Raw genomic sequence first — 25,848 nt, 5'->3', positions numbered from 1 at the left:
GTTTATCTCACAATTCTGACTTTATAACACGCAAATGCGATTGTATATCACGCAACTCTGACTTTATAACTTGCAATTTTGAGTTTATATCACGCAATTCTGAGAAAAAATACATTTTTTTTTTTTTTTTTACGTGGAAACAGTATTTTTAGAAGGCAAATTAATATGAAAATTCGACACTATATAAGGCCGTGGCTGCTCCGACTAATTTCCAATTCATATTTCTGAAGTTACAGAGATTAGTGCTCCTGTGAGCTAAATGCTGCTGAAGACGTTTCGTTATGGAATATGCGAATAGGTTTTTTTGCTCTCAATAGTAAGTTTGCTGAATGACCATATGATTAAGGGGGGCACGTAATCTAAAGAACTGCAGGCCACACTCCCTCAGTTACAGTTTTTTCTCGATTGCTTAAACACATTTCTTGAAACTATGCCTCGTATTCTCAAAACTGTAAACACAAATCCATAACGTCTCACCCAATTCCCCAAACATCATATTTTCAGGTCAAAATGAAGCTCTACACTCAAAACCATTCACTCTTGCTGAAAAACCAAACTTTGCCCTGAGATATCACACACAAGCCCTCACAAACACACACACTACAACATAGTCTTACACACTGGTGAAATAAATTCAAAACAACATTTCCAAAACAGCTAAGTTATGTTGCTTGTTTCAGTAATATTTAAAATTAGTTTTGTAATCTGAATAATTTAAGTGTGACAAATATGTGGAAAAAAAAATCAGGAAGGGGGCAAATACTTTTTCACAGCACTGAATATGTTTGATGAAGGTTCTGGTTTAGTGCACAAGACAATATATTTTATGCTCTTTTTCTTTCAGAGATGCGATGACAGAGGCGCTTCAGAAGCTGCGCTGCGCAAACCTCAGACGCAAGTTTTCCGTTATCAAACCGGCTAAAAGGTGTGTGAGAATGAAGATCAAATAAAAGTGAATGAGAACAAGGCTCCAGAAATATGTGCAATTTCTGACTTTCCGATTATAAACTCGTTTATTTGTCTGATGCTCAGCAGATGACGTAAAAAAAAAAAAAAAAAAACATTTTTAGCTTTACAGCTTTTCATTTTGTGAGAAAAGAAATCATAAAAGTAGTTAGTTTTAAAAATCATATAAATTCAGTACTTGTATAGGCCTACTGCAAATATAATTGTAACTCAAATGCGGCGTATTGTGAAACAGATTAGAAAACTCTTAACTATTTCACGTGGAAAACGTACTCGGTTGCCTAATGCAGTGGTTCTCAAAGTGTGGGGCGCGCCCCCCAGGGGGGGCGCAAGGTTACTGCAGGGGGGGCGCGGGAGATCAGCAAAAAATAAATAAATAAAAATACAGCCGTTACGTTACTACGGCATTCAAGTGCGTGAAAGCGGTAGTGAAAGCGCTCTTCTTTTATAAAGCGGCAACGAACGGCAATGAATCGTTCTTCTTCAGACCGTTGGAACAAGCCCAACATAGAAGTTGCTCGCCAAAGAAAAAAACCTCTTCAGCGGACTGAATCACGAGCTGCTATTGTGAACGCGGCACTCCGCTGCTGTGCGCGCTCTGGTGAGAAGACCAACCAGAAGCTGAGCTCGTGAGGCACTCTCCAAAGCTGCTATATATTAACTTTTAATTATAAATGAAAAGTTTAAGTTCTGGTTTATTATTCTCTCTTACTGTTGATTCAATGACATGACAAATTAAAACTATTCCTGTTTTTCATTGCACGTTTTTATTTTATTTTGTAATTTTTTATTTTTTATTTTTCAAGGAGAAATACAGAAAGCAGGCCTTCAATAATTTCCTAAATCAGAGACACTTGTAAGTTTATCATTGCACGTTTTTCATTGTAAAAAAACATATTTATTATTAATTTTTTTTGGGAGGGGGGGCTCAGATTTTTTTAAAGGTTTAAAGGGGGGCGTGACCAAAAAAGTTTGAGAACCACTGGCCTAATGTAACCTCGGTTCTCTCTAGAAGAGGGAACGAGTATTGCGTAAGTTTAGCTTATGCTACGGGAAAGTTCTCTTTTCTCGAGATCTGAAGCCAAAAAATTATCCTTAATTTTGTATTCATTGTCAACGCAGTGCGGCAGCCGGCAGACCATGGCAGGCTACATAAGCGTGCTCATTTGCTGCCCGGAAGCAACTGCTGCAGCCTACCAGTGAGCCGTGTGTGACGTCACGCCCTATGAGGGTGCTTTGCACCCTCCACACCCTTCTAACCGTCAGGATGGGTGTGGCTAGCTTGTATATAAGGAAGGGTTCACAGGCTGAGAATCTGGTTTTCATAGTCTGCAGCGCAAAAGCTCGTGGCGCGGCACGGCAGGTTACGCAATACTCGTTCCCTCTTCTAGAGAGAACCAAGGTTACATTAGGTAACCGAGTACGTTCTCTCGTATTGCGTAAGTTTAGCTTACGCTACGGGAACCCCTTGTCAACGCCGTGCGCGCCGAGCATCAGTGCATGAGCATCAGTGCATGAGTCCCAGGGAGACCGGGGAAAACAACATGCTGGAGCAGGCGGCCAGTCGGAGAAACGGGCCAGCACATGTACAAAGCACTTCATATAAGATAGAGCGGCACTGCCGGTCTATATACCAACGTAAGCAGTGCGGCCAGCAGCGCGGGCCTGCACAGTACATAAGCACACATTAGGGGAAAAATAGAGCGGTCTCGCCGGTCTATGTGTAGAGAGAATAACCCCCAGCGCCACTAAGTGTAGGACAGGCGGCCAGTGGCGCGGGCCAGCACCGGTACACAAGCGCGTAATGGGGAACAAAGAGACAGAGCGGCACAGCCGGTCTGTCTTCCCTTGGTGCCATTACCAGAAATATTACCAGTACATGAACGTTGTACTGGTTGGGCAGAACATACACATCACTTATACTGACAACAGTTTAGCCTGTAAGGCGGGAACTTCCAGGTTATAAAACCTCACTAATGTCGATGGGGAGGCCCAGCCCGCTGCCATGCAAATGTCATGAATAGAAATCCCACTGGACCAGGCCCACGACGAGGCCATGCCTCTAGTGGAGTGGGCTCTGATACCCAAAGGGCACTGCAGGTGTTTGGAGGCATAAGCTGCTGCGATCGCATCCACTATCCACCTGGACAGGCTCTGTTTCGAGGCGGCGAGACCCTTGGTGCGCCCACCAAACGAATCAAAGAGCTGCTCGGAACGCCTGAAGGCGGCGGAGAGCGTGATGTAAACCCTCAGCGCCCGGACAGGGCATAAGAGGTTAACACTGTCCTCACTATCGGATGCTGGCAGAGCTGACAGGGAGATGATTTGCGCCCTAAAGGGGGTACCAATCGCTCTGGGGATGTAACCGTGTCTCGGTTTGAGGATGACTATGGAGTCATTTGGTCCGAACTCAAGACATGCGGGGCTAACAGATAGCGCATGCAGATCCCCCACACGTTTTACTGAAGACAGAGCTATCAGAAAAACGGTTTTGAGCGAAAGGTATTTGTAATCCACAGATTCAAGCGGTTCAAATGGAAAAGCCTTCAGGGCCTCCAGGACCAAGGACAGATCCCAAATAGGAATCGAGGGGGGCCGCGGGGGATTCATCCGTCTGGCTCCCCTGAGGAAACAGATGATGAGCTCGTTCCTTCCTATTGTACGGCCGCGCGTCATCTCCGCGAACGCTGCAATGGCCGCAACATACACTTTGAGCGTGGAAGGGGACCTGCCCTTGTCCAACAGCTCTTGTAGGAAGGAGAGCACCCGTGGAACCCCACATGTACGTGGATCCAGGCTCTTAGTAGAGCACCATTTAGAGAACACAGACCATTTAGACGCGTAGAGCCTTCTCGTAGAGGGAGCTCTAGACTGCGTAATCGTGTTTACGACCCCTTCTGGCAGGTCAACGGGTGTCCGTTGATTATCCACGCATGCAGAGACCAGCGCTCTGGATGGGGATGCCAGATTGATCCACCGGCTTGAGAGAGGAGATCATTTCTCACCGGGATCGGCCATGGGGCTAAGTGCGACAGCCTCACTAGCTCTGGGTACCAGATTTGGTTCTCCCATCGCGGGGCTACAAGAAGCACTGGGTGGTGCGTTTCCCTGATTCTCTTGATGACCTGTGGTAACAGGGAGATCGGAGGGAAGGCGTACAGCGGGAGGCTGGGCCAGATTTGGGCCAGCGCGTCCTCGCTCTTTGAGAAGAACGCCGGGCAGTGAGCGTTGTCTTTTGACGCAAAAAAGAGGTCGACAGAGAAGCACTGTTCTGTGAGCGATGAGCTCTTCCTCTGACTGTGCTAGAATTAGCCAATCGTCCAAATAGTTCAAAATTTGCATTCCCTGGCCTCTCAGGGGAGCGAGAGCCGAGTCCATGCACTTCGTGAATGTACGGGGTGCTAAAGACAGGCTGAATGGCAGGACGGTGTACTGATATACCTGACCGTCGAAAGCGAATCTCAAGAATGGCCTGTGACAGGGTATTATCTGGATCTGAAAGTAAGCGTCTTTCAGATCGAGAGAGATAAACCAGTCCCTCTGGCGAATCTGCGCGAGGATCTGCCTGGTTGTGAGCATTTTGAACGGTCTTCTCATAAGAGCCTTGTTCAAATATCTCAGATCCAAAATCGGTCTGAGAGCTCCGTCCTTCTTGGGAATGAGGAAATAACGGCTGTAAAAGCCTGACTCGCTCAGAGAAGGGGGTACCGGTTCTATAGCCCCTTTGCACAGAAGTGTCGCTATTTCTGATCGAAGTAGATGTGCTACTTCCCCATTCACTCTCGTCTCGGTTCGCGCTCAAAAGCACGGGGGGCGGCGAGCGAACTGCAGAGTATAGCCCTTTTTTTACTGTGCTCAGCACCCATTCTGACGCGCCTGGAATAGCTTCCCACGCTTTTGCGTGTGCGGCTAGGGGCAGAATTGCCTCCGGGCTCTGATTGCTGCGTATCGCGGGCTCGAGAGCTCGATACGGAGGCGCGGGCGCAGCGCGCGCACTCTCGGTGCTTAAATACGGCGGCTCGCATGCAGCGATGACTGGCCGTTTTACACACAGTGTCCCAGTGGCTTTGGACGGGGAACATATAGTGTGAGGCGCGACGCGCGAGAACGGCGTCGGGGGCGAAATGTTTCTTAGTATGTGTGAGCGCTCGAGTGCGGGCACAGGACTTACATTTGAAACATGACCGGTAGCGAGTAGGACACGTGACCTACTTCTAACACTCGAGCGGCTTTTGCCCACTTTATGAGAGTGGGCTCTGTGAGAGACATGGGATTTATAGTGCTTGTGTGTAGGGGTGAACACAGAAACGTGGGCACATTTACTACACTTGAAACACATGCGGCATGAGCCGTACAACCAGACATCATACTCTTTTGAGATTTCTCTGGGTCGTCGTGAAAACGGCGGTTGTGTGCAGGCGAGAGGGTAGATTTACCGGCTCGTTGGCTGCGAGGTAAACAACTGCAGTAGCCGTGGCAACGGGGACTGACAGAGCGTGAAGCTTTGACGGTGGTCCGGCCGCAGCGGGACTTAACCGTCTTTTCCTCCCTCGTGTTTAGACGCTCATAAATACTCGAGCACCATGAGTAGGCGTGGTGCGAGAGGCGGGTTCGCTTTCTGTATGTAAGAAAAGCTGGCCGCGAGCTCGGAGAAGCCGCGAGAGCCGGGATCGAACATGGGTCTCTAGCGAAACCTAAGATTCTGCCACTAAGCCACACGGGAGAACACATTAGCTTTCAGTTAGCGCGAGCATATAAGAGAGCGTCATCATGTTTCGTGTCGGCGTTTGTTTGCAGGCGTGCGTGTATTAAAACAGGCTCGTTTACTGCAATAGTAATATTTCCAGCCGCCTGAACTTAAGAGAGGACTGAGAAATGTGTGAGAATTGGAGGTTGGTCCGGCCTCAGCGGGACTAAAACACTCTCTCTCTCCTCTTTTCGCCAGTGAGTGAGGCGTGCGCGCTGAACGTTGCTCGTGACCGTCCGCTCTGTCATCCCTTGTGAACGGCGCAATCTGCGTGGCTCAACAAGGGAGAGAGAGGGATGAGTGACGCGCGCGAACGGGGCGAGTAGGCAGAGAGCGTCATCATGTCTTGTGACGGCTTTTTTTTGGTGGCGTGCATGTTTCAAAACAGGCTCGTATACTGCGATATTAACAATTCCAGTCGCCTGAACTTAAGAGGGGACTGAGAAATGTGTGAGAAATGGAGGTTGGTCCGGCCATGGCGGGACGAAAACACTCTGTTCTCCTTTCGCCGGTGAGTGACGCGCGCGAACGGAGTAGCTTTCTTGTAACGTAAAGAGAGCTCCAAGACCGTCCGCTTCTGCCATTCCTTGTGAGCGGCGCTGTTGCGCGGCTCGAACAGAGGGAGGGTGCCTATCTCGTTCGCCTCATCCCCTGACGCAGAGGCGGCTCGGGCAAGAGCCGGCGGTTGAGCGGCCGGGAAGGGGGGTGGAGAGGGCGAGAGAGGGAGGGGTTCCGGCGAGCTCCTCAGTGTCACATCAGTCTCCGGTGGTTTCTGTGAGCGGCGCTTCTTCCTGCGCGGCCCGGCAGAGACGGGCGGAACGACAGCTTGGTCGAAAACTTCAAGTCGAGCCCGCAGGGTCGATATTGAGAGTTCTTCGCACTCGGGGCAGCCGCCCGTAGAGAGTGTGGTCAGGAAAAACAAGAACGACAAGAAAAACTAGGCGTTTTTTTAGAAAAACGCCTCGTGCTCTTTTAGAATGAGAGAAAGCGCGTGTGAGAGATGAAAATCAGATTCTCAGCCTGTGAACCCTTCCTTATATACACGCTAGCCACACCCATCCTGACGGTTAGAAGGGTGTGGAGGGTGCAAAGCACCCTCATAGGGCGTGATGTCACACAGGGCTCACTGGTAGGCTGCAGCAGCTGCTGCTGGGCAGCAAATGAGCACGCTTATGTAGCCTGCCATGGTCAGCCGGCTGCCGCACTGCGTTGACAATTAATACAAAATTAAGGATAATTTTTTGGCTTCAGATCTCGAGAAAAGAGAACTTTCCCGTAGCGTAAGCTAAACTTACGCAATGCGAGAGAACCTCTCGTAAGAGAACTGTAATGCTTTGATGGAAGTGTTTGATTGTTGCGCTCTAAAAACACTGTGCTTTTTTACCCCAAATTGTATCACATTAGATATTCTTAAATTACTGAAAAACTTGATTTAATTCGACTACTTTGAACTAAAATCATTGACAGTCTTGCAATTGAGGAAGTGTAATTTGACTATTACCTTTCAATGTAAACAGTGAAGCTTTATCTTTTATCTATCTTTTTTTTCCATCCTGGCAGATACTGTGCTATATGTTCATCATCAGCTGAAATGCATTTCACTTACATGCCTCTGCAAACATTTGAATCTTTATTATATTTGCTTTAAATGTGAAGGTTATCATTAACTATGTACTTAGCTTTGTGTGCCAACATACACATGCAATTCACCCAATCTATAGACCTGTGGTCCAGTTAATGTAGTTCAGACGGTGAGTCACAAAGATCACAAGACAACCACCTCCACACGAATAAATATTAGTGATAAAATAAATATCACTAATAATGGCTATTCAGATGAAAATCTCTGGGAAAACAAATAAATACTGGCTATATAAGAGGATTTTACGGTACAAAATATTTACCTTTAAATTATGCACCATTTGGTGCACTATGGGGTGGTGTGGCGCAATGGATAAGACACATGCCTTTGGTGTGAGAGACCCGGGTTCGAATCCACTGTGAGACACCAATGTGTCCCTGAGCAAGACACTTAACCCCTAGTTGCTCCAGAGGCGTGCGACCTCTGACATATATAGCAATTGTAAGTCGCTTTGGATAAAAGCGTCAGCTAAATGAATAAATGTAAATGTAAATGTTATCATCTGTAATACCATAGTGTAACCACTAGATGGCTGTATAACCATATAAATATATAAACCTGGCTGTGTAATCCCTAGTTGCTGGAAACATTATTTTCAGTTATAATAATAATAATAATTTAGTTGTATTAGGTTTTGCATTTGTATAAATATTTTGACATTATTAAAGACTACTTTTTCAATGTTTGCAGTATTGTTACAGTCAAATCTGGAGAAAGCATTTTGATTGCTCATACTAGCTATATATAATAGCTTGATCAGCCACACAAGAGTAATCAGAACCATTGAACATTGCGATGAGATCTGGTCTGTGGTCTCTCCTCCAGATGGAAAAACTCTGCATCTCAAATCAATCAGCGATTGACAAATTCAGATTCAAGTAACTATATTGGCATTGTCAAATTTACAGACAACAATGAGCAGTGTAAGGCAGTGATTGACAGTGCTCTGATCCAATGGCGTTGTGCATTGTCCCTGTTCTTGACATGCGCCAGTTTAGAAAACAAGCGCTCGCCACTAGCATTGGAGACCTGAACTGACTTAGGAAGGGGTGATATAACATTAATCTGCCCCTGCGCCTGAGGGAGTAAATAATGAGAATGATTGTTTTCAAACATCTCATGTGCTTCTTTCTATAGGATAGACATGAAGAGTTTTACCCAGGAACTCTCCGATTTCTTAAACTGCCCTTACAAACCGAACATGACTGAACAAGACATAAACAGGTGTGTAATTTAAAGGGGTGATATAATGCCCTTTTCACAAGAAGTAAAATAAGTCTTTGATGTCACCAGTGTGTGTGGGAAGTTTTAGCTCAAAATACCACACAGATATTTTTATATAGCATGTTAAAGTTGTCACTTGTTGAGGGTGAGCAAAAACGTCTCGTTTTGTGTCTGTTCCTTTAAATGCAAATGAGCTGATGCTCCTGGCACAGGAGGCGGAGCTTCAAGAGCTAGTGTCCTTTTACCTCACACACACATGCACTGAACATTTCAAAAACTTTTAGCCTTTTATGTTCAAACCGGAGTCAGACAAAGATGGAGAGACTCGAGAAGAAGTGACAACATGTAGACAACGGGGTATTTCTGAACGGTTAGTTGATGAATTTATGAAGCTTATGTGGAGTTATCTTCTAGTCATTGATTGGCATATTCTGTCATGATAATCTATAAATTGTGTCCCAGGGGCGGGGTTTATGTTCATTTTAGGGTTGGTGATGTCACTAACCCAGGAGGAATGTGGTGTAGTCTCTACCAGCCGTTTGTTGTAGTCCTTAAAAAGTGATTTCTTTAAATGAAAATCTCTCCCTTTGCTCTGAACTTTGAGCGTTGTAACTTTGCAGATGTTGTTTATGCTCAAACAGCAACATTACACACTAACTAAAGTTAGAAAAGTCAAATCATAATCAACCACCCCTAATTAATCTCCAATCCAGTTATGCTATACGTTATTTGCTGATTAACAGGTTATTAAATTAGATGTGTCATAGTTCTCCTAGTCATGTAAACTGATCAAGAGGTATAGTGACAGCTTAACGCTTGTATAAAATGAGTCCTCGTAAACTTTTTATTTTTAAATTTTCTCTCTCTCTCTCTCTCTCTCTCTCTCTCTCTCTCTCTCTCTCTCTCTCTCTCTCTCGCTCTCTCTTTCTCTCTCTCTGTTTATGACAGAATCCGGCTGCAGTTTTGTTGCAACGCCACAGGATCATTCATTCTCACCCAATGCAACACAGCCATCAATCAATCCATCCAATATGAAACAAGCACAACAAAAACATACAACATTAATGCAGCACTTCACAGTATGCTGCCCAAGGTGTGTGTGTGTGTGTGTGTGTGTGTGTGTGTGTGTGTGTGTGTGTGTGTGTGTGTGTGAGTGAGTGTGAGTGTGTGAAGGTGTGTATGTTAGAGAGAGAGAGAGAGAGAGAGTATAAGTGTGTGTGTGTGTGTGTGTGTGTGTGTGTGTGTGTGTGTGTGTGTGTGTGTGTGTGTGTGTGTGTAAGAGAGAGAGAGAGAGAGAGCGAGAGAAAGAGAGTGAGTTTGTGTGTTATTGTGAGTGTCCTTACTTATATAGTGAAATATTATGATGACATTTCACTGATCCTCACTGCCAAAACATGTTTTCAATTGATCTGGCCACATTAGAAGGGACCTTTGTAATAGAACCCTTGTCCCGGCAAACTTTCTCCAGAACTTCCGGGGTCAGAGTGATCGGGGGAAAAGCATACAGACCCAGAGCAGCTGGATGCATGAGGGAAAACCATAATGGACAGTGTGCCATCTCTCAAGACGCAAACACCTAGTCGAACACCCTTTATATCTGCTCCACCACCTCGGGAGGAGGGACCCACCCGGCTCTCCTGCCCGACTCGGAGAACCAGAGCTCCGGGCAGGGACCCCCACCTCGGTCCACCCCTCTGCCCGACTCGGAGAACCAGAGCTCCGGGCAGGGACCCCCCACCTCGGTCCACCCCTCTGCCCGACTCGGAGAACCAGAGCTCCGGGCAGGGACCCCCACCTCGGTCCACCCCTCTGCCCGACTCGGAGAACCAGAGCTCCGGGCAGGGACCCCCCACCTCGGTCCACCCCTCTGCCCGACTCGGAGAACCAGAGCTCCGGGCAGGGACCCCCCACCTCGGTCCACCCCTCTGCCCGACTCGGAGAACCAGAGCTCCGGGCAGGGACCCCCACCTCGGTCCACCCCTCTGCCCGACTCGGAGAACCAGAGCTCCGGGCAGGGACCCCCCACCTCGGTCCACCCCTCTGCCCGACTCGGAGAACCAGAGCTCCGGGCAGGGACCCCCACCTCGGTCCACCCCTCTGCCCGACTCGGAGAACCAGAGCTCCGGGCAGGGACCCCCCACCTCGGTCCACCCCTCTGCCCGACTCGGAGAACCAGAGCTCCGGGCAGGGACCCCCCACCTCGGTCCACCCCTCTGCCCGACTCGGAGAACCAGAGCTCCGGGCAGGGACCCCCACCTCGGTCCACCCCTCTGCCCGACTCGGAGAACCAGAGCTCCGGGCAGGGACCCCCCACCTCGGTCCACCCCTCTGCCCGACTCGGAGAACCAGAGCTCCGGGCAGGGACCCCCACCTCGGTCCACCCTCTGCCCGACTCGGAGAACCAGAGCTCCGGGCAGGGACCCCCCACCTCGGTCCACCCCTCTGCCCGACTCGGAGAACCAGAGCTCCGGGCAGGGACCCCCACCTCGGTCCACCCTCTGCCCGACTCGGAGAACCAGAGCTCCGGGCAGGGACCCCCCACCTCGGTCCACCCCTCTGCCCGACTCGGAGAACCAGAGCTACCCCACAGCCCAGGCCTCTACCCTCACCCGGGCACCGGCCGAACCCGGGGGTCCCACACTTGGGGTGGGGTCTCCATTGCCTGGGGCTCAGCCCCTGCGTCGACAGGACATCTGCTCCCTGGGATATAAGCAGCCCTGATGGAGAGCAGCTTTCCTTGAGCCCACAGGAGGATCTGGTGTGCACATTTGCAAAGTGGACACGAATGCAGGTTTATATATGTGTTGTTTGTGCAGACAAGAACATGGTGGCCCTTGAGGTCTGAGAGGATGTACTTTAGAGAAAGAAACACATCCATCACCTCAGAGCTGATGACCTCTCCACAGACCTTGAGTCGAGCGACCATCTAGGACTGTTTCCCAGCCTGTGAAGGTTAGCATTACGCAATGACAAGGTGAAGGGACCAGGGCTACTTCTAACTTGATCATGCAAATTGGATTGACCCTCTGGGGAAATGGTCTTGAGCCTTGGGTGGCGAGTTCGAAGATGAGACCTGAGAGTGGCGGGGGAGAAACTGCTTGTTTGCCTCCTGAAACCTCTCGATGACTGTATTGACTCGTTGAAGAAGCCAGGAGGTGAAAGCGGGGCGTCCATGAGGAAACTTTAATCTTTATCATTTATCCCTGAGAGGTTTAACCAAAGATGCCCCTCCACTGGCACCAAGGCTGCCATAGAACGGCTGATAGATTTAGCCGTCTCCTTTTTGGCCTGGAGAGAAGGATCTGTGGCCCAGCGCAGCTCTCTCAAGATCTAGGTCTCCTAGCAGGTCAGTCTGGTATGGGACATGGCATGTAGCCTGACCTGCTGCCAAATAAGCTTTACCCACCAAAGTTGATGTTGTTCTGACCGGCTTGGTGGGTAACACCGGGGCCTTCAGGGACGATGCTGACTCGGGGGAGAGATAGCTGGAGTTAGATGTCTGAGAACTATACACACGATAAGAGACTGGTTGCGACCGTGAGGGCAGGAAGCGTTTGTCCAACTTGCTTTTAGGACAAATGTCCTTCTTCTCGGCAGGCCAGTCGATGTTTTGAGTCACAACCTCCATGAGCTCCTCATATGCAGGAGTGTGAGGTGGCAAGTCCTCAACCTCTCTTGCATCGATGCTAACAATATCCAACTCCTAACAGCTGGATAACTGCAGCACCGGAGCCTCACTCGGGGTGGAAGAAACCACAGCTTGTGCTTCCTGACCCTAAGAAAAAACACTGAATCCAGCGGTTGAGGGCAGAGAAAAGGCCAGGCCTGTCTCTAGATCCCCATCTACAGACCCCCGACCTGAATCGCCACTCCACCTCGGCAGCAGCAGGACCAGAGCTGCAAGGAACACAAGTCTGAGGAGAGCGTCCGTAATGGAAGCTTTTCACAATGCTCAAAGCCAACCCCCTCAAAAGCTAACTATGCATGCTCCACTCTCAAACAAACTACGCATAAATCATGTGTATCCCCATCCGTGATGTAGCGAGGGCAGGGAGGAACGCACAATTTCAAATGTTGTTTGTTCGCCATCATTATAACTCTTATTTATCAGAGACAGTAACACCAAATAAGACAATTTCAATTTCACAGAGATTGCTTGCTGAAGACATAGAAGCTAGCGCTGCTTGGTTTGGGTATGCTTTATAGTTTCCCAGTTGTGATGTCACCCACCTATGATGCTGTCATGCCATTGGACTAATTTCACATGTGCTTCACGACGCAATCACACAGATGCGTTCCAACAGAGTCAATTCTTGATGCAACGCAAGTTCCCTTGCAATGGAACTATGAAATGTCATTGTTAATGTAGTGTGTGTGTGCCCGTGTGTTTGTGTGTGTGTGTGTGTGTGTGTGTATGCAGGACTACCCCTGGTCCGGTCGGCGTCTGGGTCGGTGTGCTGTGGTCGGTAGCGGGGGGATTTTGAAAAACAGCAGCTGTGGAAGTGAGATTGACAGCACAGACTTCGTCATGTGGTAAACACATCCCATAATTCCTTGCTCCCTCACTGGCTACAACAATGTACTCAACCAGAGTGATTTATATGGAAAACAGGTGAAAAAATATAGCTGTAAGCTGTAAATTCTTAGAAAATATGTTTTGACTGAACATTGGTAAAAATTGTTCAGGTAAATATGGTTTAAAATTATTTTAAACACAAACCTTGGTTTGGAAATTCTGTAACTAAGCATAATGTGTCACAGAGATGACAGACTGTATATGGATATTGAAGAGAAACTCAAGGTGAAAATGAACATTTTTAGACATACTTGGCCAGGGGTGGGCTGGGGTGCGTTTCCCAAAGCCAACTATGGTCGCAAGTTCTGTCATTACCAATAGAGTTCAATGGAACTTGCGACCATAGTTGGCCAATGATGCTTTTGGGAAACGCACCCCTGTTCGTGGAGATCTACCTACCTGCAGAGTTCAGATCCAACCCTGATCTGATCAAAATTACCTATTGCAGGAAAGCAACCTATAATTGGATCGGTTGGACAACCATCTGTATAAACGATTTTTTCAGCAAGATGCCTACCAACATTAGCAAAGAAATCATTTAATCCATTTGCTATATCAAAAGGGTTGACAAAAGAAATACCATCTTTAGTAAAATTTGTTGGAATTTTAACAGTGTTACGGAAGCAGACGGACAACAAGGTAAGTAGTGATGTAATGTTTATTTAAACAGCTGAGTGTCAAGAAGAATCAACGTGCAGAATTTAGGTGAGTATCAGAGTTCAGGAGTGCAGAGTTCTTGAATGAAATTCGTGAATGAATGATCGCTGTATCTGTTGCAGGAACGGCAGGATGAGACTTCAGAGTGGAGATGATCTTCGTATGAAGAGGATGACAGGTGACAGCACACACTCACGCACCACTTGATGGGACAGACAGGCTTACGGCTCGGACACCACTCGAGATGAGATCTGGAAAAGACTGGAATCGTCGTAGAGAACAGGTAAGTAAACACAGGTAAGTTTAGTAGTGAAACTCGCAGAGAGAAGCACTATGAGTCCGCTTCGGATAAACGAGCCCGGACAATGAGAGGTGCGTGAGGTGTGCTTATGAAGCAGTGGTGATTGATGGGGTGCAGGTGAGACTTATTAAAACTCAGGTGACTGTGATCGCTGGATGATTGTGGTGGATGAACCTGGCCAATCCGTGACAAACAGAGCCTTTTTTTTTGTTAAGTAATTCATTAATGATATTCCATGTAGATTTTATATTACTAGCAGACTCTTTAAGTTGATATGAATAATAATTTTTCTTAGCTATACGAAGTAAGTGAGTAAATTGATTTTATATTGTTTGTATGTATCACAATTATATGGAGTTGGATTTTTAAGAAATTTTCTATATAACTTGTTTTTCTTTATTGAGGACTTCAATAATCCTGAAGAGAACCATGGCTTAGGAAAACACTCATGGAATATAGAATTAAATGTTTGAAAAAATAACTGGTAAGCCAATTCAGCATCATGTGAATATAAATATCATCCCATGTTGTGTGTTCAATCATGGATTTAAAACGATCTATATTCATTTCACTAAATTTTCGATAGCTTGGTTTATCTACAAACATTCTTGAGCTACCACTAATTCCTAAATTCAAATTAAATATGGGGGAAGTAGTCTGAAATGTCCGTACACAATATTCCTGAATTAGATTCATAATCAAAAGAGTTTGTAAAAATATTATCAATCAGGGTGGCAGTTTTGTTTGTCAACCTGGTTGGTTTACATATAAGAGGATGAAAATAGGATGAAAACAATACATTTAAAAAATCAGCTGTTGAAGCATGGCTTTCACTTTGAAAAATATTAATATTAAAATCACCAAGTAGAAAACATAGTTTTCCTTCATCATTAATAACATCCAAAGCAGCAGAAAGTGCAACATTGAAACAATTAACATTACTGTCAGGTGGGCGATATATACATCCAATAATAACATTTCTTCCGCCAAACTGAGAGCAAGAGAGTATTTCCAAGAACACAGATTCGACATTACTTTCATCAGAATTTACGTAAGATCCTTCCTTAATATGAACTGAAAATCATTGTGCACAAAAATAACAACTCCACCTCCCACCTTTTCCTTTCTACTGTTTTACGGTGTGTACTTTAATCTTAACACCTTTTACCTGTTTATTTATTATTCTCAGGTAAGGTAAAGAAAGTCAAATCTGACCTAAACCGTAAGCATTCAAAAAGTACTTACAATTTGGTCAGAAGACTCCCCTGTGGTATGTTCGCATTAAAAGTCTTCCAGCATCATAAATCTAAGTCTCAGTAGGCAGATTTTGTAATCAATTAAATTTATTTTAATTGGTTACTTTTCTTTTTATAATAAACAAAATATTTTTTTTTATAATAAAGGCAAATAAAACTTCATCGTTTAAGTGTAAAATAAAATAATCACGTCTTGAATCAAAGGTGTAGTAAGCTCTGGGCTTCTTCTCTTCTGCTTGGGGTTTCTTGTCCTCAGCTCTGGGCTTCTAGGCGTCGGGGGCACTGGCGTATCAGTATCCACAAGGGCAAATCAGTTCTTCAGTCTTTTATACTTCTGTTGTTTACAACAGGCGTTGGGTTGTCACTCCTTCAAACTCCTCCAAAGTTTCCCAGATCCTTCTCCAGGCAGGTGCAAGCGGTCCACCTCTTCATGTCCTTGAACTACAGTAAATTCAACTAAGATGGCTGAGTTCATTTACAGTTCTAGGAGTCTAGCGCACACACATTATCACACTTTTCTGCTCCTCTTACCATGGGTTGGCACAGTCACATATACATACAAAACCAATTACTGTACATCTATGCCAAAACAATATAAGCCATCTTTTACTAACAAAATAAATAATAACATTGAATGCAATGCATTCTATCCAATACATTGGCTAAATATGTGTAACAAAAAGGCATCTACAATAAACAAGGAGGCAGGTAATTGCATTTTCTTGATATTATACAACACCCCCTTCATGCAATTATCCTGACTCTTTATCCTTCATTCTCATAATTGTAGCACAAACTTTGTTCACTTCATCAAACTTTACCAATAACATGGACATTTGTCCATCATTCTTAAATAGATTGGTTTGTTACAGTTCATGCAACATTTCACCCAGTTTTGTTTTCTGGTTCCCATAACAGAAATAATCAATTATATTTCTTTTGTAATTGTATTAAAAATTATTTATTTATCAAGGGGCAAAACTTTGTGCTCTGCTTGTTTATCATGTATTAGGCCAATTTGGATCTCAAAAAGAATCCATTACTTAAAGCACCCGGTCTTCCCCAGAGGTCGCGGCTCCACCCCTAGCCCAGCTAGCGGTTGCGCTTCCAGGTGAAACGTGGAAACGTGAGCCGCTTACATCTCCTAGGGTCTTTAGGGCACAAAGTTAGTATTTGGGGTATGATGGTTTTTTTTGCCCCAACTACAAAATTTAACATCCCCCTTGGTTTGAAGCAGTCTTGAAATTTATTCAATGTTCAAACAGTGCACAAGGTTTCTTTTTTATTATTGCTTGTAAACGTCCAGTTCCAAACCTCTGGGTCAAATATTTTCAAGCAACTAATTTTCTCATTCAAATATCTTACACTAAATCCAGTAATCATTTCTTAAGCATTAACAGATTCTCAGATATCAAAACTGTACCATCAAATATAACAAACCCCTTTTGTAGTAATTGTTGCATAAACATATCACATCCTACAATTATTTATCTGGTTAATTATGGTTACATTTCATACGTTTACTATAATCAGAATAACCCAGTAATTAAACCTTTGTATCCAGAGTAATCCTTCTAATGTTTCCCTTAATTTCTGAGAACACTGTATATGTTCAAACATAAATTATATAAGTCAATAAATCAATTTATTCCTTGTTATACATAAGGTTCCCATTGTAAAGTTTGCAAACAATCTCTCAAGTTAATAATGTCCATCTTTAAACCTTTTATATTTAATATTAAATTTACAAGTTCATCTTTTAACATGCCCTACGGTCATAAGAGTTGTTCCTCTTTAATTAGTATATATTTTAATTTCCTTAAAATATTATATACATTCAAAGCCCACTGAAGCCAATGAATTCTTTAATTCATAAAGATTTAAGAATATTTCAAAAGCAAAAACAACAACATTATTTTCCGTAATTTCTTACTATGAATTATGTTAACATCCCCATTATAAGGTTCATACTTTGTTACATCAGTATTTGGTGGCATCACACACATTTTAAATCCTCAAAAATTAACCCAATAATTAAATCGTCTTATCAGGAGTTCTCACCCTAAACGTCTCCTTAATTAAATCTAAAAGGTATAATCTTTTCTAACCCAAGATTTGTTTGTTACTGTATAATACCTTTTCACATAATACAATTAAATTATTCTTTATTCATTTACAATAATATATTTTGTTTTCTTAAATCAACATGTATTTATCAGTCAGTAAAAACCATAAACACTTGGCATTATAGATGACATAAAATTATTACTTTTTATCATACAGTAAGTACATTCATGTTTACAATATCAAACACCCACTTCATAATTGTCACGGTTCATAAATCCTATGCCTCTTTCTTGTCTCGTGTTTCTGTTGTTGTGTGTTGCGTGCTGATTGTGTGGGCGTGCCGGCTGATCATCACTCATCAGCAATTAAGCTCATCACTCCCGTCACCAGCTGCAGCTCATCTCAGCACCTATATATACTCACTCAATTCTCATATCCTTTGTCAGATCGTTGTATGTGGTTCCCGGTGTGTGATCTCGTCTTCGTTCCAGTCTTGGTGTCTCATCGTTTCCTGTTCGTGTTCCCGTGGATGTTCACCCTGGAATTGTCACGTCACGTCACCACTCTTCATCACGGCACACATCTGACCATCGAAGTCCCTGCGCCACTATCCTGTTTCACTCTGGACTGCATCTATCATCAACTTATTATTCAATAAAGAGAAGGAGTTAACTTGCACTTGCTTCCGTGTTTCTATCATGACAATAATAGTCCTTTTAGTTCTACGGTTCTTATTTTATTTATTTATTATAAATCATTAAAATAATGAAGTAATAATATTTACCAGGATTTCCCAAAAGGTTTAACTGACCCCAGCTAAAGTCTCAGTGCTGGTGGATGCAGAGTGGCCGTTTCTGGCTTTTACAGTCTATCTTGTGGTACAGTCTATTTGACTGAATAAGAGGCATATACAAACTATATACTGTAGGACTTCTTATGCTATTTCCGCCCCCTTCTTTGGAAGGGTTCCAGATTCAGTCAAGGCCATTTGGTGCTCTTGCATGGATCATAATGAGAGCTTGTTTGTCCTCATCTGCTCTCTTGCTGTTCTCAAACACTTGCATGATAAGCCTGCATCCAGAAGTGCCAATCAGGTCAACATTACCATGTCTACTAGCCCCTATTATTCATAATGAGCTAATTTTCTTTTTGTTTGTTATGGAAACATACTAAATTAAAGGAACACTCCGACTTTTTGGGACTTTAACTTATTCACAGTATCCCCCAGAGTTAGATAAGTCCATACATACCTATTTCATTTCTGTGCGTTCTGGAAGTGTTATTTGACGCCCCCACCGCTAGCCTAGCTTAGCACAAAGACTGGATGTAAATGGATAAGGTAGCATACTAATCCCAATAAGTGACAAAATAATGCAAACATTTTCCTATTTAGCGTGTACAAATAACAAGGCTATATGAGACAGAGACCATTTTTAATCGTATAAATACTGGGAACTATATTCTCACTAGGCGTAGGAGCACAGCTACTTGGGCGGAGTGATTAGCGCAGCACACGAGACGCCATGTTGATGGTTCAGTAAACAAAACAAACGTGACTAACTAGCTAGTAACGAACATGACTCGTGATCATGGCTGACTTTGAGGAATTGTCAGAGGAATTTTACTGGGTATCAAACCAAGATCCAGATCCATATAGTTTTGAGCCAGAATACACAGACGAGGAGTTACAAACTTTGGAAGCTGTAAGACAAGATACAGCGAACACCCATGATTGTAAACTATAAATTTACTATCTAGTAATTGCTGACTCTATTACTCCAACTCTGAGCGAACTCTGCTCCTCACCACAGGGCGTCTCGTGTGCTGCGCTAATCACTCCGCCCAAGTAGCTGTGCTCCTACGCCTAGTGAGAATATAGTTCCCAGTATTTATACGATTAAAAATGGTCTCTGTCTCATATAGCCTTGTTATTTGTACACGCTGTGACTATACAGATCACAACATGTAAATAGGAAAATGTTTGCATTATTTTGTCACTTATTGGGATTTGTATGCTACCTTATCCATTTACATCCAGTCTTTGTGCTAAGCTAGGCTAGCGGTGGGTGCGTCAAATAACACTTCCAGAACGCACAGAAATGAAATAGGTATGTATGGACTTATCTAACTCTGGGGGATACTGTGAATAAGCTAAAGTCCCAAAAAGTCGGAGTGTTCCTTTAACTTTAAGTTGTTTTCTCAACTCTTCCAGAAGTTGATTGACCATCCTTTCCAGTTTCTCTCCCAATTTTTCTAGTCTTTCTAGTCTTCTTTCTGCATATTAGAATACTTTAATATAATAGATACTGCAATATTTTCCATAATCCTAATCTATTTTATGTGACCCTCATTAAATATCATTGGCCTACCTGCTCCATATGCTATCATCATGTATTCGTGATTTAATATCACTCTTTGTTTCTGCTGCCAAGTACATGCACACATTTATTTTATTTTTTTCAAAAAGAAATACTGTCTATTATCATTTTTTATTTTATCATGAAATTTAGGATGATGTTTAAAATAACCCATGTTTTATATCATTTTTCATTACTCACTCTTACTACAAGTAGGAGGAATTAGCCTCCTATTCATGTATTATTTTATCTTATATTACCATTATCTCTTGGTTATTTTTCCTTCTAGCCAATGCTAGAATATTCTTCATATTATTTAATAGTTTTCAAAATATTAGTTTCATTATCACCAAATAAGTCTCCATATTAAGACTTTTAGGATTTGCTTCTATGCCATTTTCTAAATTACATTCTTACACAATTCATATTTAATTTGTCCATGAATGTTCTTCTTACACTTAGCTAAGAATGACTATACTGTTGCAGTGTTTGCAGATGTCTTTCCATTTTCCCCAAATATTCCAGTTCTAACCAAAAGTATATTTTTCTCTCTTGTCGTCAAAATCTTAATTTCCTGTAATGTTCCTTTAAGGTAGATTCCCCTTACAGTGAATAATCTCCGTTGACCTTCCTATTCAATATTTCTATCATGACATTCACTTTAAAACATCTTGTTCTTTCCGTTTATAATACTAATATCATTGGGTTTTTTAAATTTTCTCCAATTTTCGACCCTAATTTACTTCACCTATTTCTAGTGCTTTATACGGTGGATTCCTCAAGCAAGATTATGCAGATATGAGAATCCCATAATTTCAGTAGTTCCATAGTGCACTATTCAAATGTTCTTCCTTTATGTATTATTAAATATATTTTTCCACTTTCTATCTTTGTAGATTTTCCACATTAGCTTTATAGCACAACTTCCTGCTTTCTTTTGCTCCCAAAAAGCTTTAGTTCACTTAAATCGCTTGTACAGTTAGGCTACAGTAAAATCAACAAAATGCCAAATTGCTGCTACATCCATAATCATTTAAACAATCAATAATTATCATTTACCCACAGCAATTGATTTATATTAGCAGGATTTTTCTATATTTCAGCATTATTCTTCCCTCTTTTTGGACTATTTACTTTAATTGTTTTTGATAAGTAAATTCCAAAGTATCACTCTACCCACATCAAAACTTTTAATATTTTACCGTTTTGTTAATCTTGTGCCAGCTCTTTCTCTTGGCACAGGCAATCGAGGTGCTTTGCTGGTGGTCCTGTTCACTATTTCCTTGAAGACCAGCCTGTGGTGCTGAGTGAACCTCTGCTAGCAGGCTCTCCCCCTTCCAGAAGTTCACTGGCACACAGGATCAGCTCTGCCTTTCAATCATGTCATTGGGACTTTGTCATTTTTTATTTTTACATTTTTAAAATATATTATGCATTTAATCACATTCCCCCTTTTTGGGAGATGTTTTATTGTGATACATTCTTACGCTATATCAGGGATAGACAACTCCGGTCCTGGAGGGCCACTGTCCTGCAGAGTTTAGCTCCAACCCTAATTAAACACACCTGAACAAGGCAATCAGTGTTTTCAGGATTACTAGATAGATACAGGCAGGTGAGTTTTTATCAGGGCTGAAGCTAAACTCTGCAGGACAGTGGCCCTCCAGGACTGGAGTTGTCTATCCCTGCGCTATATTGTTAATAGCTTTTAGCAATTGTTTCCATTAACCAGTTCTCACTTTGGTTGGAATATTTTGCCTTCTTCAAAGCAAGATTTTAGGCTCTCTAGTTCTCTCCCTAGTCTCCTGGGACAAAACTAGCAGCCACTTGCTTTGTACGTCATTTGTATTTATTTCAATACATTATGACCATATTTACGACGCTAGAAATACCCAGCTGTTTCCAAGTCTGATTTCTCTGTACACCTTTGTTCCGTAATTTTGCCCTAAATGGGTAAATCCCCAAAGGTCCATGCCCCAAATTCTAGGCCTATTGCCTACCATATTTACCAGCAAATTACTTTGGTTAATGTCTTTCAAACATTCACCGCCTTTAGTCCACTGCAACCCTGTTACATAAACAGTCCTATGCATCCATGTGCTCGCCGATAGTCACTGGGTCAGTCCTTATGACTTTGAGGATAACTCATCCTACATTCCTGGCAGACAACAACACACTAGGTTCTTTCATTGTTTGTTGACAATCTTCTTTGTCAATTTATCATTAAATTAGCTTCAGTCTTGATAATACCTCTCTAGTTATCTCTAACTGAAGAAGCTATGCTTTATCTTAATCATACTTTTATTGTTAAATTTAATTTGTCACCTTGTTTTTTATAGCAAGGATCAAATTCCTTTTAAATCAGAAGAAATGTTCTAATAACTCCAAGTTTCTTTGTCAACTATCCTCACTTTTATTATTTTTACATCTGTAAATGGCTAATCTCCATGTAAGCTTATTCAGACATTTCTTACAGTCACTTTCTATGCAGTACTTGTTGATTTTCAGTTTGTTAAATAGCTGTAAAATGAAAAATATTAAGTTCATTTGTCACATCTTGCCTGCAACTTTTATTAGTAGGCTATTAACAGTTGTTCTTGCATTTTGATCACTCTGCTGCATATCTTAATACTTTATATTAAAACTAATTTCAGTTAATCAATATTCAAACCTTGTCTTTGTTTTAAATATCCTTATGTGGTCAGTCTATTGCAGTCACTATCTCTTCCACTGTAGTAACAATTATACATTTACTTTTGTTATGTACATTATTATTTTATTATTATTATAATTTTTCTAAATTAATTTTTCTAAATTAAATCCGACAATCCATCCACTTTCTCTCTCTATGTTTCTTCCGGCTTCTCCCGTTATAGGGGTCACCACAGTGGATCATCCACATATCTGTTTGGCATTGGGGTTAACAACAAATTCCTTTCCTTGTGCGACCCAGCATTGGGAGTGCACTCATGCAACGCCAGTTGCTAGGACTTCCTAAAAATCCATGTACTACTATAATACTGTATGTAACCCACTTAATTATTTTAATATCTTATTTCTTGTTCACTATAGTCAACCTCCATATTTGACTTTTAAATAACTCAATAATAATTGTTGCATATCTTTAACATATACAATAGTATTATATCTTTAACATTAACAATAGTAATATTATAATGTCTGTCCCCATTTAGGAACATCTTGTTATCAGTCAAAACTTACTGTAATTTAATTCTCACTAATGTTAAATTTGGTCAATTATCTGTTATATATTATACATTGTTTCAGTTTCATTACTTTTCTTTAAGTCAAGCTCAGCTGTATTAATATCATATCACTGTGTTTTCTTTAAAATTGTCTGCTAAAAGGTTCAGAAAAAGGTTTAGTCTATACAAGAGGTTAAGTCCCCCCAACATTTTTTTAGCTTCAGAGCTAAATCAGTTTGTTTACCTGGCAGTCTATTTTCCCGTTTTACAAAACAGTTTAAATCAAACCCTGTTTCTCCATGTATTGCTGTGTCTGGTAAAACTCCTGTCGAGCGACCTTGAGCTACTCCCGTGAGCTCTGCCTGCTAGGCTGTACCAGGAGAAAAATGACTCCCCCTAACATGCTTCTGCGTCTGACTTCAAACTGAAATCTTCAGTCTTCAGTGCACATAGTTTTACAAACAATTGTACGTTTTTTTAAGAAACCTGTTTCCTTTTTTATGACTTTTTATCTGGCTATTAATAGTTGTTACAACATAAGATATCAGTCGTCCTTTTATTATAATGTTTTGCTTTTATTGTTATTTTTCTTCTTCCTCACTGCAATGTTTCTACATTTGAGGCTCTCTAACTGTAGTTGTTTGTCAAATCAAGCATATTTGACCTCGGTCAAAAATTCCAACTCGGAATATCTTTTCCACAGCACTGCTAAACTTTTTCTCAGAAGCAAGGTATGTTTTTATTTTTATTTTATTTTATTAATTGATATCATATTGTATCAATATCAATATTCAAATGTCCTAATGTTTTTGTCTCATTAGTCTAGTTATAATTGCACTAGATACTTAGGGTAAAGTTACTGACAATACAACAGCATTGAAGCAACACTTTAGTGACTTAAATCTCTTCTTAAAACTCTTCTTATTTTAGGATTTGCTTGATTTTCCATTTTAGTTGTTTGTATTTGTATTTAAAATGTGTAGTTTTCCCTCTTGGATTGCCTGTAAAGCACTTTGAGAAAGCAACTTTTTAAGGTGCTATGTAAAATAAATGTATTATTATTAATACTTGGGTAAAGCTGGTTTTATATTCACACATTCGGCACAAACTACAACACTTTTTTTTTCTAATATGTAATTATGCTTCATCATTTGCTAGCAATAACATGTTTTAATGTAACCCATTAAGCTATGTATTTTATGCGTATAAACCACTTCAAATCCCAAAATCTAAAACTCTTAAACTCAAACTTGTTAAACATAATAATCTTTTGTATATATACTTTAAAAGCATTAAATCCTCAAACTTGACTTCCTAGGCAATTTTAACACAACGTCTACAGCTTTTAAAGGGTTAGTTCACCCAAAAATGAAAATTCTGTCAGTAATTACTCACCCTCGTGTTGTTCCAACTGCGTAAGACCTTCGTTCATCTTCGGAACACAAATTAAGATATTTTTGATGAAATCTGAGCCATGTCTCACTCCTCCATAGGCTGCTATGTGACCGAAACTTGCTGGCCCAGAAACGTTATTAAAGAGATCGTTAATATAGTCCAAGTGACTCCAGTGGCTCAATCTTAAGTATATCAAGCGACGAGAATACTTTTTGTGCGCAAAAACAAACAAAAATAACGACTTTATTCCACTTTTCATTTCCTTCTCTCTGGGCCTCGTAGTGTTTTTGCGCTGCGCGTCTGTGTTGCACGTCATCACGCATCACACACATGACCGGCGTCGGCCAATAGTGAGCCTACATGGTGACGTGTAACACAGACGCGCTGCGCAAAAACACTACGTGAACCAACTAGAGGCTCAGAGAGAAGGAAATGAATAGTGGAATAAAGTCGTTATTTTTGTTTGTTTTTGCGCACAAAAAGTATTCTCGTCGCTTGACATACTTAAGATTGAGCCACTGGAGTCACTTGGACTATATTAACGATCTCTTTAATAACGTTTCTGGGCCAGCAAGTTTCGGTCACCTAGCAGCCTATGGAGGAGTGAGACAACTCTCAGATTTCATCAAAAATATCTTAATTTGTGTTCTGAAGATGAACGAAGGTCTTACGCGGTTGGAACAACATGAGGGTGAGTAATTACTGACAGAATTTTCATTTTTGGGTGAACTAACCCTTTAAAGAGTTTTACTTTATTGAGTCCTCAATCAACTTATTAAATTTAGATTTCACTGTCCAGGGTGTTTCCTTAGCTATCTTGAGCAGCTGGAATGATAGGCATTTCAACTCCTTTAAAACCTTCTACCATTAGTATAATAATATTTTTTCCTTAAAAAAATAAATATATATAGCCTATATATACATAAAAAACGTTTTTCCTTCTTTCACAACTTCTTCAATTGGTATAGACCTCTCTTATCTAACCGCATTTATTAGATCAATCTGTTATTCTTAGTTTCTCAGATGTTAATAAAACATCTATCAGTCTTTTTCCTCCAGTTCAAAACATTGTATCTTGTCGCTAACTTAAACATGCATTATTATAATACTCTTTGAATTTGCCATTTTTAACAGCTCTCCTAATCTAAGAAGTTTACAATATAAGTTTTTGTATAAATTTCCGTATAAAAATCCATACTTCATGTATAGTTATAATTAACTTTTCACTAATTATAGCTCGTTCTTCTTGCTTATGTTCGTTTGACTGTTTGTACAGTATTTTATTTAATGTTTGTCTAAACTGTAATATTTATTCGTATTTCTTTTGATTATTTTATTTTCTTCTAAAGCACTTTGAATTACCATTGTGTATGAAATGTGCTATATAAATTAACTTGTTTTGCCTTGCCTTATCTTGTTATTCTAATAAATGAATTAACAATTTCTTGCTGCTA

The 25,848-nt window shown here is 41.8% G+C and overlaps 1 protein-coding gene across 1 annotated transcript in view; it reads left to right on the top strand.

Moving 5' to 3' along the window:
* The window catches only part of LOC308703268 (alpha-2,8-sialyltransferase 8F-like), a gene marked incomplete at its 3' end in the record, with an annotated part of 34,323 nt that overhangs the window by 3,037 nt on the left and 5,438 nt on the right, over window positions 1-25,848 (top strand). Inside the window, exons 2-5 of the mRNA XM_081386589.1 lie at window positions 845-925; window positions 8,493-8,579; window positions 9,528-9,672; window positions 13,000-13,112. Coding sequence (XP_081242715.1) covers window positions 845-925; window positions 8,493-8,579; window positions 9,528-9,672; window positions 13,000-13,112 — 426 coding nt within the window. The remainder of the gene's footprint in view (window positions 1-844; window positions 926-8,492; window positions 8,580-9,527; window positions 9,673-12,999; window positions 13,113-25,848) is intronic.

Source organism: Scardinius erythrophthalmus (genome assembly GCF_964197995.2).
Source record: "Scardinius erythrophthalmus genome assembly, chromosome: 15".
Classification (NCBI taxonomy): domain Eukaryota; kingdom Metazoa; phylum Chordata; class Actinopteri; order Cypriniformes; family Leuciscidae; genus Scardinius; species Scardinius erythrophthalmus.
The sequence above is the reverse complement of the archived record's forward strand: the minus strand, read 5'-3'. Positions and strand labels throughout refer to the sequence as shown.